Raw genomic sequence first — 16,776 nt, 5'->3', positions numbered from 1 at the left:
TTTGGCAAATAAAAACTCCATGAAATTTATTAAATTACCCATAAAAAAGATGTATATCAATAATTCAACAAAATCTTACTTCAAAGACAATTCCTAGACCCCAATTAAATTTCATAATCAAGAAAGTTATAAACAAATCCAGATAAGTAGAAGTGATATCATTAGTGGATAGGCTTGCATTTACTGTCTTTCTAAATATAACTGCAGTCCAGACTGTCATTCCTAATCCAAAACTCTGAATAAATCCTCAAAACTCTGACACCATAAGCATTAGCATGACATCACAAATGGAAAATTCCACATCTGACCTCAAGCCACTAATCCCAGTACTTGGATATTAAGACAGAAAGATTGCCAGAAATTTGAGGCTAGTCTGATTTAAATAGTGAGTTCCATGCCAATTCAGACTATAGACTGAGACATTGTCTCAAAAAACCAAAAGGTATAAACAAGCTGTGTGTGTGTGTGTGTGTGTGTTGTGTGCAGATGAAGGTATACATATATATGTATACCTTCAGTCATTTATATATATATATGTACATATATAATTTATTATAAATTAATTTCAGCCATTTTAAATTTTGGTACCATTCCCAGATACTGCACATGTATGCATGTATATACATAATATGTACATATTACATGTATGTGTGTTTATATATATGTATATATATTTAAAATCTAAAATGATACTCAATTATTTTTCATACAGGTAAAGTTTATACACATATACAAAAAATATTCCAAATTTAGAAAAACTGAAATGCAAAATAGTCCTTCCAAAAATTTCAGAACCTCTTGTTAGTATTTTGATTTTTATAGAACTTAGCTGATTACCTCAGATCCCTCAATTGGTACCCTCCTATACTTGTATTATGTCTTCAATCTCAACAGCACTCATAACAACTTTTTAGCTTCTCAATGTCAATTCTTAGAAGTTTGAAAACTTGCAAACATAAGGAACCCCCATCTTACTAGGATGTGCACCAGTGAAAATATTTTTGAGGGGGAGAGAACAAGAAAGGTATGTCCTGATGGAGGCACAGCAGTGGCAAGACACGTCCCTAACATGTGCAAGGCCAGGACCATATCCCATGCTAGAAAATGAGAGAGGGGGCAAAGAGAGGAGAGGAGGAGAAGAGGGAAGAGAAGAGGGAAGGACAGAGCCACATCTAATGTCTTCCTTGTGTCTCATGAAACCCAGGCAAGTTTAACTGGTGCTATCACTATGATGACGCAGACTTCTCTGCCAAATTTCCCTTGTAGCATGAAACTAACTTCTGAGCTCAGAGCCTTCACCAGCCTGCTCCTAATGCTTCTACAACACTAAACGGGAGGTAGAAGAAGCCAATCGCTGACTTCCCTTAAGTTGCCCCTTCTTCCAGGCTGACAGTTCTTATTCAAGTGATTAGAATCTTAACACAGATAACTACCACAGAGCTAAGAAACCAGATAAACATTTCTCTTTCTATAACATTTAACAGCACAACTTACAAAATTCTTCTGCACAACTATGTTCTTGGATCTCCTAAAAACTGAATATGCCATGCAAAGGTTTTACAAATACAAAAATGAAAGCAATACAAGTCAAAGGACTTTGTCAATGCCATGCTCCTAGTCAGTAGAGCAGTCATTATCAGAGGCATGGCAGCTGCAAAGGGTTCTGGACAGCCACACCTGTCTCACACACCATATCCAGCAAAATGGCACACTGTATACAGAGTACATAGTTACTATGGATGTAACTATGCCTTTAACTATGAGACTGAAATCAGACAAATATTTACATATTTAAATCCTGTGTCCAAACAAGTAATGAATGTTAACATTACTGTTATTAGGATAAGTATTCGATGTTACTACGAATACTCTAACTGCCATTATAATATTAGCATTTTATAATTTTTCCTATCAATTCCCAGCCTCCATTTCTTCAACACATCTGGATTGGTTCACAATAAACATACAATCTTGATTAAAAGCGCTGCCCCTCACCATCAAGATTGCACTCCAGGTATTCATCATGAAGCTACATATGTCAGCAAAACAATAAGGCCCCAAATCTTAGTGTTTAATCCTTTGTGGTTAAAAAAAAATGTATATGTGTGTATATGTATACAACATAGATAGATACATAGTAAAAGTGGTAATAGTCTGCTAATCCAAATAAATTAAGTCCATTAGTTGCTTTACAACTATTACAGAAATACTATTTGATTTATAGAAAAAAATTTAGTTACTCAAGATCTTTAAAAACAATCCCAAAATAATTACACAGTTTCCTGTTCCATAACTGGGACCTGAAATACTTAGGCTCTAACAAGAACTATTTCTAACTCCTTTCTAAAGCATTTTATGCATAATATCTCAGGAGCATCAATACATAGACCCTAAAGATATATGCTGTTCCTAAGCATTAAATCACACCTATCAAGCTGGACAGATTGTTCAGTGGTTGAGAACGATCACCTAGGACTAGAGTTCAGGTCCCAGGATCCTCATGAAGTGCCCCCTCAGGCACCTGCATTCCTGTGCACACACCCATACACAGGCACACATATTCACATAATTAGAAATAATAAATCTTTACAAGCACACACACCTAAATTGGTGGAATCTAAACCCAACTAATGTTAGGGCCTAGAATGCACATAAAACAATAGTAGTCAGCTGTGTTTTACAGCTGCCCAGGGAACAAAGTTTTTTTTTTTTTTGGTTTGGTTGGGTTTTGGGGGGGGTTAGGAGGGGGGTTGGTTTTTTTGAATTTTGGTTTGTTTTTTGTTTTTTTGTTGTTGTTGTTGTTGTTTTGTTTGTTTGTTTGTTGGTTTATGACAGGGTTTCTCTGTTTAGCCCTGGCTGTCCTGGAACTCACTTTGTAGACCAGGCTGAACTCGAACTCAGAAATCCGCCTGCCTCTGCCTCCCAGAATCCTGGGATTACATGCATGTGCCACCACCGCCCGGCTGGGAACAAAGTTTTAAGCTTGCCTAATTGCAATTACTTGTAAATGTGATGACCAAACACACCCTTATATGACTGTGTATCTTCTACCAACTGGAAGCTTACACATCTAACAGATGACCACTGAATATACTACACTGAGAGCTATGTGCTTTTTTAAGGGTTCAAGTGACAAATAAGAAGGAACTGAAAGAGGAAGGGCCTTGTCTGATCTTTATCATCTCTGCCTACCAAGTCACAGTCTGTGGTTTATCAACAGTTTTCAAATGTCTTACATGGAGACCCATTTGCCGTGATGATAAAGATCTGCAACCTTTCAGTCTTTTACATTGACATTTTCTAAAGATTTCAGACTCCCCACTAGGCTTGAGGAGTACATGACAATCTTATTCTAATTTCACTTTAATAACATGAGATAATTTGCCAAGTAATTCTGAACACCATTCATTTCTATAGACCTTCCCGAGGTCTCGAGTAAAAAAATCACATGACTTCAACAGCTGAAAATCTAATGGACAGCACTCAGGATAATATAGTGGCCTATATTATTTGTAAAGTTGTTTGTATTGTTTTTAAATTCTATAACTTCATTTTCCAAACTATGTGTTTTTAAAGAAAACAAGTTTGCTGACCAACCACTAGTAAATCCTCAGTACCAGCTGAATATTCCATGTCCAGAGGCTGGGCATGTGGCTCAGTGTAGGGCTCAAGCCCAGCACTGCTACAAAAAATAAGTGAACATAACAATATTCCTGAGACGGCTCGACAGGTGCTTTCCTAGTGTTAAACTCATTGTGCACACTGATGAGCCTGTAAGAGCCGGTAGCACCCAGCCAACAGGTTGAACTACACCAGCAGGACAGAGTCCTTGGTTATTCTCCTTAGCTCAGTGGTTCTCAACCTTCCTAAATACTGCAACCCTTTAATAGAGTTTCTCAGACTGCAGTGAACCCGTCATAAGAGTATTTTGTTGTTACTTCCTAACTGTAATTTTGCTGCTGTTGTAAATTGTAATGTAAATATCTGATATGTGACCCCTGTGAAAGGGTCATTTAATCCCCCAAAGGATTTGCACTCCACAAGCTGAGGACCACTGCACCATTTCATACCAAAAGCAGTCTGTCTCCTCAGAATCATTCACAAGAGTTTAAATAGGAAAACTCAAAATAATTTGAGGAAAAGATGATTATCACCTGATACACACCTGCCGGCTGGGAATGGTCTAATGACCACACCCTCCGTCACCTCACAGCTTCACTGTCCTTGACTCACACACAAAATCGAGTGTGGAGGGGTGGGTGATTCAAGTTACTGCTACATAGCACAGCCGTTACTGCACTGTTACAATTAGAAAGTGACACCCCCTCAACAAGGCCATCTTTCTGTCTATGCCTAACTCTAACTGGCACATGGAAAGACTCCCTGACAGGAAGGAAAAGCACTGGCCTGGTGCTTAGGCACATCTTCCCAAGACCTTGTTTACAGGAATGGCAGAAGTGACTCTGGGCCAGTGAGGTGGCTCAGTGAGCAAACATGCTTGCACACGGTCCTCCGACCTCCTCACACCCATGCACAGTGTAGGCGCGCATGTCCACATGACTAAAGGATAAAGAATGTCATTTTAAGATTAAATAGTAATTAATAATAATATAATTGCAGCCAAACCTAGGATTATTACAGATTTTCAAAAATGTACGGCTTTATACTCACCACTGTGAAATATCTCACTAGTGTGGAAGAACTGATTTAAGAGAAACCTAATGGTTAAGAGCTTAGGCTCCATAGCACAGAAACAGGTTCAAATCCCAGTCCTACCTCTTGAAGCTGTATATGCTGGGGAAATGATTTAACCTTTCTCAGCCTCCATTTATCTTCCTGAGAAGAATAGTCTCTATCTTCTATAGTTATAGTAAAGGTAATATGGATATAATATAGACACGTGGTATATTTCCTGATGTATTATGAATGCCAAATATTGTTTTTATTATTATTTCTATAAAACATCTAGCTTGAAGTCTAATCAGGCAAATAAAAGCATAATTAAGGGCCTTTAACTATGATGCTACATCTTTATTTTATTAACTGGGAATGTTATACACGTAACAAAATTTAATGAATTTACTGCACACATATTCTAAATATACTTACATATTTATTAAAACCATTCATTCAAAAGTTACCGAACATTGATAAAGCTGGGAGAAAGACAGTGAGACCATGTAGAATGTTCTTGTATGACAAACCACACCCAATTTTCATCTTATTTTGTCACCGTTAGGCAGTGCTGGAGATTGACCCGAGGCTCACACATGCTAGTCAAGTACTTACCACAGAGCTACATCTCCAGCCCAAGACTGTATCTTTTTGATGAGTCTGAGTTTACAAGACTTTTTTAAATGTACAGTGTTCCCTTGAGGGTTGTCTATCAGTTGTTCACACCTCACTGTGACTTTACTCATCTAAGTCCTTCAGATAACACCCACCCACCTGATGTGTCATCCAAAGAGTTGGGGGAGCAGCTGGGTAATTTTATAACAAAGTGCTTGGGGTTGGCATGGCCCTGGGCAGCAGGTAACTGCCCCACAGCCCCACAGGAAGAGAGAGGCTCACAACTGTTAAAACAACAGAGCCACTTCCCCTCAGGAAACTGCAGGAAACCCTGATTCACTCTACTACCCTGAGCATTAATACCATCCAGGGCCTCACACAGGCTAGTCAAGAGCTTACTGCTGAGCTCTGGCCTCCTAAACAAAGACCTCTCCAAACAGTTTTTCACTAAGCCAATGTGACTGGCCCATTACACAAATAAGAACCAATACACATTCTTCTATAGATAAAATTAATTGCTATCTGAAAAAAAAATCAGCTTATTCTGAATTTGTATACAAATAATGTCCCACTTTGCCTGAAACATCAATTCAATCTTACAACACAAAAATCTAAAGTGTTTAAGTGTTAAGTAGATTAAATATTGCCTCAGACTCACAAATCACATACACATATTTACAGAAAAGACGGGAAACAGCATGAAAACATAAGAAAACCTCCCAGGTACAGACTATTGTCACAAGTATTCTAACATATCACCTTGAAAATCTAGGGAAAGCAATCCAAGGAAAAGCCTAACAAACTGGGGCACTGAACCAGCCCTAGAGCACAGGACAGATGATGAACACAAGTGCCTCCAGGGGGCCTGGAATATGGTTCTAAAGAATCACACTGATTTTTTTTTGTTTTGTTTTTTCAAGACAGGGTTTCTCTTTGAAGCCCTGGCTGTCCTGGAACTCACTCTGTAGACCAGGCTGGCCTCGAACTCAGAAATCCACCTGCCTCTGCCTCCCAAGTGCTGGGATTAAAGGCGTGCACCACCACCACCCAGCAAGAATCACATTGAATTCTGTTCCCAGTTAGTATCTTCGGGGAAATGAAGCAGTTTCATTTTCCTGAGCACGTAGTAATATATAAATATTTCTGGGACAGATTGCCCTTATTTTTCCTCGTACATCTGGATGGGAGGGATTTGCACAGCACACACATGTTAATGAACATAAACCAAATATGCTAAGACAGGTATTCTAAATGCATTTGACTTGCAGAATTTCCAATGATGGTCAATAACATCAAATCTCCTAAAGTACTTCTAACTTCCTTGGCTGACTAGATTCTTGTGCTGTGAGAAGAGGAAGGGAAACATGATACTTGATATGAGAAACCTAAGCCCGGAGAACATCAAGGTATGTCCATAGTGTGTATGTGTGTGTGTGTGTGTGTGTGTGTGTGTGTGTGTGTGTGCATGTGTGTGTATGTGTGTGTGCAAAGTATACCCATAATGTGTGTGCAAAATATATGCATAGCATGTGTGTGTGTGCAAAGTATACCCATAGTGTGTTTGCAAAGTATACCCACAGTGTGTGTACAAAGTATATGCATAGCATGTATGTGTGTGTGCAAGTATACCCATAGTGTGTGTGCAAAGTATACCCATAATGTGTGCAAAGTATATGCATACCATGTATGTGTGTGTATGTGTGTGTGTGAAAGTATACCCATAGTGTGTAGGGTGGGAGGGTGGGGGAGTGTGGGGGGGGTGCGCGCACGTAACTTTGAGATATGTCTCACTATATGGTAGAATGCGAGAATGCAGGAGATACTGCAATGCCCACTCTATATACATATATATTTCTGTTAAGTTTCAAACTTGGAACAAAGTGGAGGCTGGCCCCAGATGGTCCCTGCATTCTTCAGTCCCTACCAGTTACAGGGGACTCCTGGCTGATATACTCTACCCTAAACTTTCCAGTAGGAAGAAGGGACTGCTCTTCCCTATACAATGCAGCCATTTTGTTTGCCCGCTCTCTTGATACCTTTGAGGCCCCTGGCTGCTGGGCTAGTTCCCCTCTCTCCCCATGTGGTACAACTCAGCCACACAACATCTCCCACCCTGTGGTTAATGACGCTCTCGCTCTTACATACCTACAATAAGCATACTCCTCTGCCACACCTAGGAGTATTTTTTTTAATTCTTTTTTTCATTTGCTGCTGAAACCCAAGACAGTCATTTTTGTTTCCTTTGCATTTCTTTTTTTCTTTTCTCATTCACTAGTGTTCCTGCTACTGACATGCCAGTTTGTTTTAAAATAACTCCTGCACACAGCTCTCTGAACTAGCTGACTCGGCAGCTGCTTGCCCAGTGGCCAGCATGAGCTTAGATCCAGCTGATAGACTTTTTCATTCTGTAGTCTCTAAGGATGTCAGAGTCTGTGCTGAGCTTTGTCTTAGGAAAATAACTAATGTGGCTCATGACGAATTTACTAGAAGGTAAACAGACATTTAATCAAGCCACCTCTACAGTTAGACATGACTATATTAAACTCTTTATGAACACAGTAAGTCCCAAAATGCTATATTCAACAAACTATATCATCACACTACTGAGAAAAAAAATTAGTGAAATGCAAGTTAATAAATGCCTTTTTATACATGTACGGGGGAAACTAAAAATTATTCAACTTAAGATTCTGATTTAAAAAAATGAGTTGGAGATTTAAGAAGTAGATTATTCAATACCAAGTTGGATGATCTTATCAAAGTAAAATAAGATAAAAACCGTATAGCAAAGGAACTTGATCCTCAGAAATAATCCAGATAATGATACAGGAATAAAATAAACAAAGTTTGCTAAGGATGTGTCTGAAATTGCTAATAACTAGAAGTGTTAGATCAAAGGGATTTAATTTGAAGACATCAGCTTATAAATGAAGAGGGGAGATCCAATCTTCTCAGTCTATAAAAAGAATTAGACAAGGAAAATAATTGCTCTAAGAGGAATTATAATTAATTTATTAACTTCAGAAAACACAATATTGAAGTTTTAAATGCCCTGTAGCACACATCACTAATACGCTGTGACCTCATGTTACAAAAACAGGCCACAGCACTGAAGTGACTAAACTCAGAGCATGGGGCGCTACTTTAGACAAGTTTCTTCACTTCTCTGAGCTTTTAATTTCTCCATGAGAGTAGCACTTCCTATCCCGTAAGAGTTTTGTAAGACTTAAGAACCTAGTACATCTTTTTTAAACCTACAGACTTGTGCTTGGCTTCAAGTAAACACTCCATAAATATTTGCTGCTGCTGCTGCTGCTGCTGCTGCTGCTGCTGCTGCTGCTGCTGCTGCTGCTTACAAACACACAGTCAAGAAAGTCTTAGAGAAGGCATCTTTGACTAAGGAAGAGCTGTTTTCATTTCTGTGAACTGTCTAGTCTCTTTGGGGAACGTGCCGCCAGCAGAGTAGCGTACGTTCTGGTATCAGAACTGCAGCGAGGCTGCCTCTGCTCTCGACTCTGCCTCTGTGGGAAAGTGGGTGAGCAGAAGGGTGGCAAAGGCGGTGAGCTTGGAGAGCCACCAAGAACAGCATTAAGATATAAACTGTGGCACTGCGCTCTGGAATACAAGCTACTGGAAGACTGTCTTGCCAGGAAAATCTCCATTTAAAAACAGAGGCCAAAGCCAACATGAAGACATCACCAGAAACAACTCTATTAAAGCAGGGGCAGAATAGCGAACCATCATCAGCTCCTCTCAGAGCAAGCTTCAAATCTGTAGAGACTCCAAACACTTACTTTGTGGTATTCCAAAATGTGTTGTGTTCAGAAATCAGAATAAAATGCCTTGAAACGAGTGCAGACGGCAACAGACTAGATGAAGACATGGTATGTCAAGCTATACTTCACTAACTAATCAAGTCCAAATGAACCAAAACAGTAACTTATTTCTGGGAACTGGAGAAATGAGTCCCCAACTAAGAGTAGCCACTGTTCTTCCAGGACTCAAGGTCAGTTCCAGTACCCAGGCCAACTGGCTCACAATCACCTGTAACTCCAGCTCCAGGGGAATCCCAACAGTCTTCAGACGTCTACAGGCACCAATATGTGTTCACATACACTCACATAAAGAGAAATAAAATGTATTTTTTAATCTTATTTCTGACCATATATATGATGAAAAAATGAATGAGAATGTCAAATATTTTGACATGAAGAGTAAAGACTTTTACCCAGGGCACATTTTCAATTTGATGAGATAAACCATCAAAAGAACAAAGTGATACTCTCAACAACCCTTTACCAAGAATACTTCAGCTAGTCTCCTAATATTTATTCCTTGCTTGTTAACTAGCAGGCCAATCACAATGACGCTGACCACAGCCCTCCATCCTACAGAGTCAATGATGTCCTCCAAAGCATGTCATAACCATGACAACTCTGGCCAACAAGACCATTTCTGAGGGATTTAAATTTCTGGCTCTTAGAGTCATAAAAGCCAAAGTCCCCTCCTCCACAACCTGTAGTCATATTCAAAAAAGCGGGTTTCCAAGGCCTGCGGATAGTCATCTAGAAACCACAAACTATCCAAGCCTTCAAACGCTAGGACCTGCAGTTTCATAATAAGAGTTGATGACTCATCCTAATGGCATTCCTCTGATGCAGATGTCAAATGCCTAATTTACAGGGCTTAGTCTCCAAGCCGATCACAATGACAAGACAAACTTCCAAACAAGCCAAAAGACAGCCCAGGGTCTGGTTAAAACTGACACGTATTGACAGTTAAAAAAAGAAATGTTCCAATACTTTTCAAAGAATTTCCACTTATTTTCCTTTATATATTTACTAAGAAAAAAAAGGTAATGAATAAGAGATTATAGACACATCAATCTCTCAATTTGGCATAAAGTTATATGTCTAGAGTCCACTTAGTTATGAGCACCATGACTTTTTAGGACATAAAAGATCATAGCTTCATAGAACCTAAAATATTATGTTTATATGTATTTAAAGCATCAGTGAAGGGGGAAAAGGTAATGTTTTTGATGTGGTCGAATACAGCTTTAAAGGAAGTCTTTAAGCCAGGTGTAGTGGCACACCCCAATCCCAGCACTCAGTAAGCTAAAGTATAAAGATCCTAAGTTTGGGGCCAACCTGAGCTACAGTAGTCAGATAGTGAGAAACAGTCTTTAGGAGCTGCTGTCCAGTAGAAAGCTAGAATGGACAAGGAGCAGAGGCTCCAGCTCAGAGGTTCCAGACTTTCATAGAATGTACATACAGCACTAAATTCAATCTCTAACAGTGTCCAAGTTGGGAGATGGGGAGGGGTTGATTTGAGGTAATCCTGACAATTCTCTGAGCTAGGAAGATGGATGGTAAAGAGCTAGCCTCACAAATGTTAAAAGTTTGGATTCCCATAATTCAAGTTCAGTGAGGTAGTATGCATATATAATCCCAGCTCCAGGAGGAAACAAGAGGTGCAGACAAACAACCCCAAGCCCACCCCTGAGTTCAAGGGCAGCTAGCCTGGTGTACACAATAGCTGTGAACAACAGAGACCCCATCACAAACAAGGTAGAAGGTAAGGGTCAACACTTGAAATTCTCTTCTCTACACATACACCACGGCAAGTGTGTGCTAGCACTCACACACAGGAACATAAACACTAATGCATGCACACATCACAGACACAAGGAGTGGACTGACCAGCTTGAAGAGGAGCTAAAATTGTTTATCTTGTCCATTTATGAGATCTCCAACTTCGCCAGACCATATAAACTGCTAAAATACAAATGAAGATGCCTCTGGAAAGAATTGACTTTACAGCAGCCACAAGGACAGATGGCAATAAAATAAGTTAGTAACAGCTGTACCCTGGAATAACCAGTCATAAAAAGCAGAAGGAGTGAAGGGAGGAAGCAAGGACAAAACCACAGAGCCCTGACACGAAGGTCTCAGATTCTCAAACACATGCGCAAATCGGTTGTTATACGAAGCAGTTTCATACTTTTATAAGACTGCTTTGTGACGTGAAGAACACACACTTACAATGATAAAGTGCCCATGGTTCCCGTAAGAACCTTTCCTGTTGAAGAGCCTATCAGATGAACACTGTTCCACACACCTGAGGTTAATAGCATGGTAGTTCTTTTAAGGCTAGCTCAGACCATCAATACACCATAAGTTTAAGTAGGGCTTGAAAAACTAATACACACACCTGTGTGTGTTCACCATAACAATCCCAAACTGCACAGAAGATGTGGCTGTGCCCAGGGAGAGCACATGGGAACAAATTTTACCACATAGAGCACAATGAGGATGATTTCTCTAATTGGAAGAGGGTCCGTAGAACCTTAGGAGTTCTTGTTAGCTGGCAACCCTGATCAGAACTGTAGTACCAGCATACCAGAAATGAAGCACACAGACATCCTGGAGCCAAGAATGTGTGTGACTTCCTACCTAAAGTTAGCCGTGCCTATTTCACCACAGCTGGGTTGGGCTGGGCTCCTCTATTTCAAGGTGTGCAGAGCCAAATGACTTAAAAGTATGTAACTGCTGACTTAGAACTAAGAGTGCTGGAAACTTTCCTCCCAGCTTCAGGGTGGCTAACTAGTTTCCACAAAACCCCACACTTAACGGCCTTGCCATTTGGGGCTAAGTATCCTGCTAATGAGCCATGTACTCTACATAGCCGTGAAGATTTACCATGCACAGAATAAGCAAAAGGAGATGTCCACAGATGCTATAGCAAAAGTGATGACAAATGGGCAGAAGTCACAATACTTTAAAAAGTAACTATTTGCTTTTCCATAAAATTGTGTAGGTCTGACCATGAAAACCTTCCAAGTTAGGTCACCCGGGTTTACCCCCCCAAGTTCTGTGCAACCAGAATAAACCTGATCAAAGGGGCTCCTTACACACTGCACTCCAGAAACAGCAGACGGGACTAGGGAAGGTCCCTTTGGTACTAGCAGGAGAATCTGCATTATTTTCTGTTTAATGGTGCTGAGTTTTCAAATACAGATGAAAGAAAATGAAAAGGCATGCCTTCCCGCCATGAACAAGGGCAGTTTTGTCAACAGGGGAAAAAACTGAGCTCTACATTGAAATCCAAGCTACACAGATAACATCCGTGATTTCTACAACCCCAAAGCAAAGACCTAGCATCTATTTTATTACTAGCAATTTGAGATGCTGGAATAGACACCTGACACTGTCAGGTTCCTGATACTATCATTCACTAGCAGAGCACAGTATTAACACTTGTTTTGACACACTCGATTACATTAGGAGTAAAGAAACACACATACCTTCATTTTCAGAGGCATGACACTTCACTTTCAATACCAAGTCAAAAGTTCTTTCTGGATTTTCCCTAAAATAAAAGGAATCTTGTTATATTTTCTTTGCACAGAAAATAGCCATTATCTATAAAGCTTCTATACAAAGATGTTTCCAAACATGTGAACTTTTGTAGTGTTAGGGATTGAACCCAGAGCCTATCCATGCTAAAAATCTCCATCCGTATAACTTACTGACTACTAGTACTACTTCTTCTTCTTCTTCTTCTTCTCCTCCTCCTCCTCCTCCTCCTCCTTTTCCTCCTCTTCCTCCTCCCTCCTCCTTCTTTTCTTCTTCTCCTCCCTCCTCTTCCTCCCTCCTCCTCCTCCCTCCTCTTCCTCCCTCCTCCTCCTCCCTCCTCTTCCTCCCTCCTCCTCCTCTTCTTCCTCCTCCTCCTTCTTTTGTTTGGGACAGTGCTTCTCTGTGTTGCCTTAGTTGTCTGGAACTAACTTTGTAGACCAAGCTGACCTCAAACTTATAGACCTGCCTGCCTCTGCCTCCTGAGTACACCACCACCTCTAAATCTAATCCTGTTCCTGCCTCAGCATATTGTATGATACTCCCTGACTAGGTAGCAGAAATATCAATGAAAATGTTTTATCAGTTTGATAAGAGTTATAGTTCAGACTTTGGAGTTCTGAATCAGGGGGCAAAGTATGTCAGCTGTAAGAGCACTTTCTCACCTTTAATGTGCCCTGACCACCACACAGAGAAATCAAATCAATATGGGAAAGAGCATTGTAGAGCAGTACTTTCCCCCCTATTGAGTCAAAACAGGAAAGCTGGGAGGCCCTTAAGCATCTTCTCTTGCTGTCACAGATCTAGCACATGCTGTCCAGCTTTCTCCACTGAGCCTGCCATAACCCAGAGGATGAAAACCTGATTCCTGCTGCATCCCAGACTCACAGAAGAGTGCTCCACAGATAAGGGTATTTGGCACAGGCTTTCCTGAGAAGGTCTTTATTTTACTTGGGCATGCTCAAAGTAGACACACTCCTAAGTTCACACACTCCAGAGTAACAAGACCTAACAAAAACTATTTTCTTTATATCAATTTTTTTAAGGAATTTGGACGTTGGCTTCCTCATTAAATCCCCTACAGAGAACAGAAAGTTTGTTTCACTTCCTTTAGAAGTACTAGTTTGAGGTTTTTTTTTTCTTCCTAATTTCTTTTTTTTTTCTTTTTTTTTTTTTTATTATTTTCTATATTGTTACTTTCCAAATGATTTTCCCTTTTCCAGTTCCCCTCTCCCACTAAGTCCCATAAGCCCTCTTCCCTCCACCAGTTGCCCAATCAACCCCCTCCCACTTCTCTGTCCTGGTAATCCCCTACAATGTTGCATCAAGCCTTTCCAGGACCAGGGCCCTCTCCTTCCTTCCTTCTTGAGAATCATTTGATATGTGAGTTGTGTCTTGGATATTCAGAGCTTCTGGGCTAATTAATATTCACTTATCAGTGACTGCATTCCAAGTTGTGTTCTTTTGTGATTGGGATGATATTTTAGGATGACACTTAGGATGATATTTTCCAGTTCCAACCTTTTTGCCTAAGAATTTCATGAATTCATTGTTTTTAATTGCTGAGTAGTATTCCATTGTGTAAATATACCACATTTTCTGCATCCATTCCTCCATTGAGGGACATCTGGGTTCTTTCCAACTTCTGGCTATTATAAATAAGGCTGCTATGAACATAGTGGAGCATGTGTCCTTATTGCATGCTGGGGAATCCTCTGGGTATATGCCCAGGAGTGGTATAGTAGAACACCAATAGCTTATGCTCTAAGATCAAGAATTGACAAACGGGACCTCAAAAAAATTACAAAGTTTCTGTAAGGCAAAGGACACTGTCAAAAGGACAAAACGGCAACCAACAAATTGGGAAAAGATCTTCACCAACCCTATATCCGACAGAAGGCTAATATCCAATATATACAAAGAACTCAAGAAGTTAGACCCCAGAAAACCAAATACTAAAAAATGGGGTACAGAGCTAAACAAAGAATTTTCACCTGAAGAACTTCGGATGGCTGAGAAACACCTTAAGAGATGTTCAACATCATTAGTCATTAGGGAAATGCAAATCAAACCAACCATGATTTTCACCTCATACCAGTCAGAATGGCTAAGATTAAAAACTCAGGAGACAGCAGGTGTTGGAGAGGATGTGGAGGAAGAGGAATACTCCTCCACTGCTGTGGGATTGCAAGTTGGTACAACCACTCTGGAAATCAGTCTGGCGGTTCCTCAGAAAACTGTGCATGACACTTCCGGAGGACCCTGCTATATCTTCCTAATTTCTTAAACTACATGCTTAACCTATTTATTTGCTACATTTCAAAAGGCAGAGTGAAATACACTAAGATACTCAAAGCAAACAAAAATTCGGTATTGTAATGTCTCTTTCCATCAGACGGTATAAGATTAAGTCTGGGATGTAGCTCACCAGTACACACTATCTGCCCTAGAGTGCTTGAAGCCTTGGGTTTGACCATAATGGGAGGGAGAGGCAGGGGAACTGTTAAAGAAAAGGACATCACATTGAAAACAAGTGATAATGTATATTTCAATTACTTCTGTTAAGTCTAGTGCCTTTATATATTGGCTTTTTTAGTACATACTTTCTTTAAGATGTTAATGCTACCTCTCACTTCTAAACATTGATTTTAAATATTTACACACACACACACATATTATGACATTCTTTAGAACTGGAGGGAAAGAGAAGCCATACAAATTAATTTATAAATATCCACATCTCCTTCCTCATCCTACCAGCTATTAACTTGTTTCATGAACATAAAATAGGCTCCAACATTTTTTTTTAGTTCCCTCATAGTACAATTAATTGTCCAAAGAGTAATTTTTTTAATCACCCTCCCCTCTATGGTGTCAATAATTAAAGGACATATTCTAAAATGTGTAACATTTCTATTTTCATAAGCTATTTGGAAACTGTCTTTGGTAAATACTCCCTTATACTTCTCTGCAATCTACAGGGCCTTTCACCGTGGCTCTAATACACAAGTGAGGTAGAACGGAAGAGGAGGGGGCGGGCGGTCAAAGAAGACGAGATTTCTTCCCAAAGTAAAGTTTCCAGAGAAAAAGCAGCAAATACCCATCTCTAAGACACCTCGAAGCATAGCCGCTACCGTTATTCAAATTGCTTTCTACCTACTCCCTACAAGTAAAATGGCCAATGGTGAAGAGCCACCTTAGTGCATAGACCACTCTGCAAGCAGCACACACACAGCGGCTGCATAAACAAACACCGCTTTCAATTTAAACGAAGGGAAAACATCAGAAAGCAACGCAGGCCACCCTGGAAAATCACCCTAAAGGGAGCAACGGCGATCCTAACGCCAGGGGAGCGGTTCCCCAACCACCGCTCGCCGAGCCGCCCGCCGGCGCACGGCCGATCCGGCCCAGGGAAGCCGGCTCGCCGGGCGGGCAGGCAGGCTTTGCGGCCTAGCGCCGACCGCCGCGCAGCGGGCCGTACCGGGCAGGCCGCACCCGGGGTCCGCGGAGGCCTGGCGCCGCCGCCGCTCACCTGGTCCTGCGGTCCATGGTCACATGTCGCTGCGGGGCCGCCGTCGCCCCGCGCCCGCACGCCGTCCGGGACGCGCTGCTCAGAGCGGCGGCCGGCCCACGGCGCCCTCCGCGGCCTCGCGGGGACAGCACCGCGGCGACGCCGCCCCCGCCCCTGCCCCCGCCTCTCGGTTCCCGCGACCCGGCCGGCGGCGGCTCCGCCACCTTCGGCGAACCAGGAAGTCGGCGGGAGGGGGAGGGGGCGCACGGGGACGCGCCCTGCGGCTGCACCTGGCCGCGCGGGCCCCGGGCGGGACCTGCCCTCCTGCTGTCCTGGCCACCGGCTTCTGCAGTCCCCGTCCTGGAACAGCACTTCTGCCCCGGGGTTCCCACATCACGACTCCCATTCGCTGCAAATTGGGAGCTCAAGTGGATGCTCGGGCTTCACTCCTGCCGGTGGCCCCGGTAGTGCTCTCTGAAACCCAGAGCCGCCCCCTCCTGATTCAGGAATGTTCAGGCTTATGCACCTGCTAACCAGCTCTGCCAAAAACAGCGCAGGGAGAGGCTCCAGTTGCCTGCACATATGGGAAACACATTCCTGCCGCAGACACTGAAGCACAGC

The 16,776-nt window shown here is 41.6% G+C and overlaps 1 protein-coding gene across 2 annotated transcripts in view; it reads right to left on the bottom strand.

Annotated features, from left to right (window-relative positions):
- The window catches only part of Dennd1b (DENN domain containing 1B), a 209,744-nt gene extending 193,362 nt beyond the window's left edge, over positions 1-16,382 (bottom strand). For both annotated transcript variants that reach the window (XM_052199824.1, XM_052199825.1), the window contains exons 1-2: positions 16,177-16,382; positions 12,596-12,660 (exon numbers count right to left, since the gene is read on the bottom strand). In XM_052199824.1, coding sequence (XP_052055784.1) covers positions 12,596-12,660; positions 16,177-16,193 — 82 coding nt within the window. In that variant the 5' untranslated portion in view covers positions 16,194-16,382. The remainder of the gene's footprint in view (positions 1-12,595; positions 12,661-16,176) is intronic.
- Positions 16,383-16,776: the final 394 nt, after the last annotated feature.

This window comes from Apodemus sylvaticus, chromosome 12 (assembly GCF_947179515.1).
Source record: "Apodemus sylvaticus chromosome 12, mApoSyl1.1, whole genome shotgun sequence".
In the NCBI taxonomy this organism is placed as follows: Eukaryota; Metazoa; Chordata; class Mammalia; order Rodentia; family Muridae; genus Apodemus; species Apodemus sylvaticus.
Note: the sequence above shows the minus strand (reverse complement) of the source record. Positions and strands in the feature narration are given on the sequence as shown.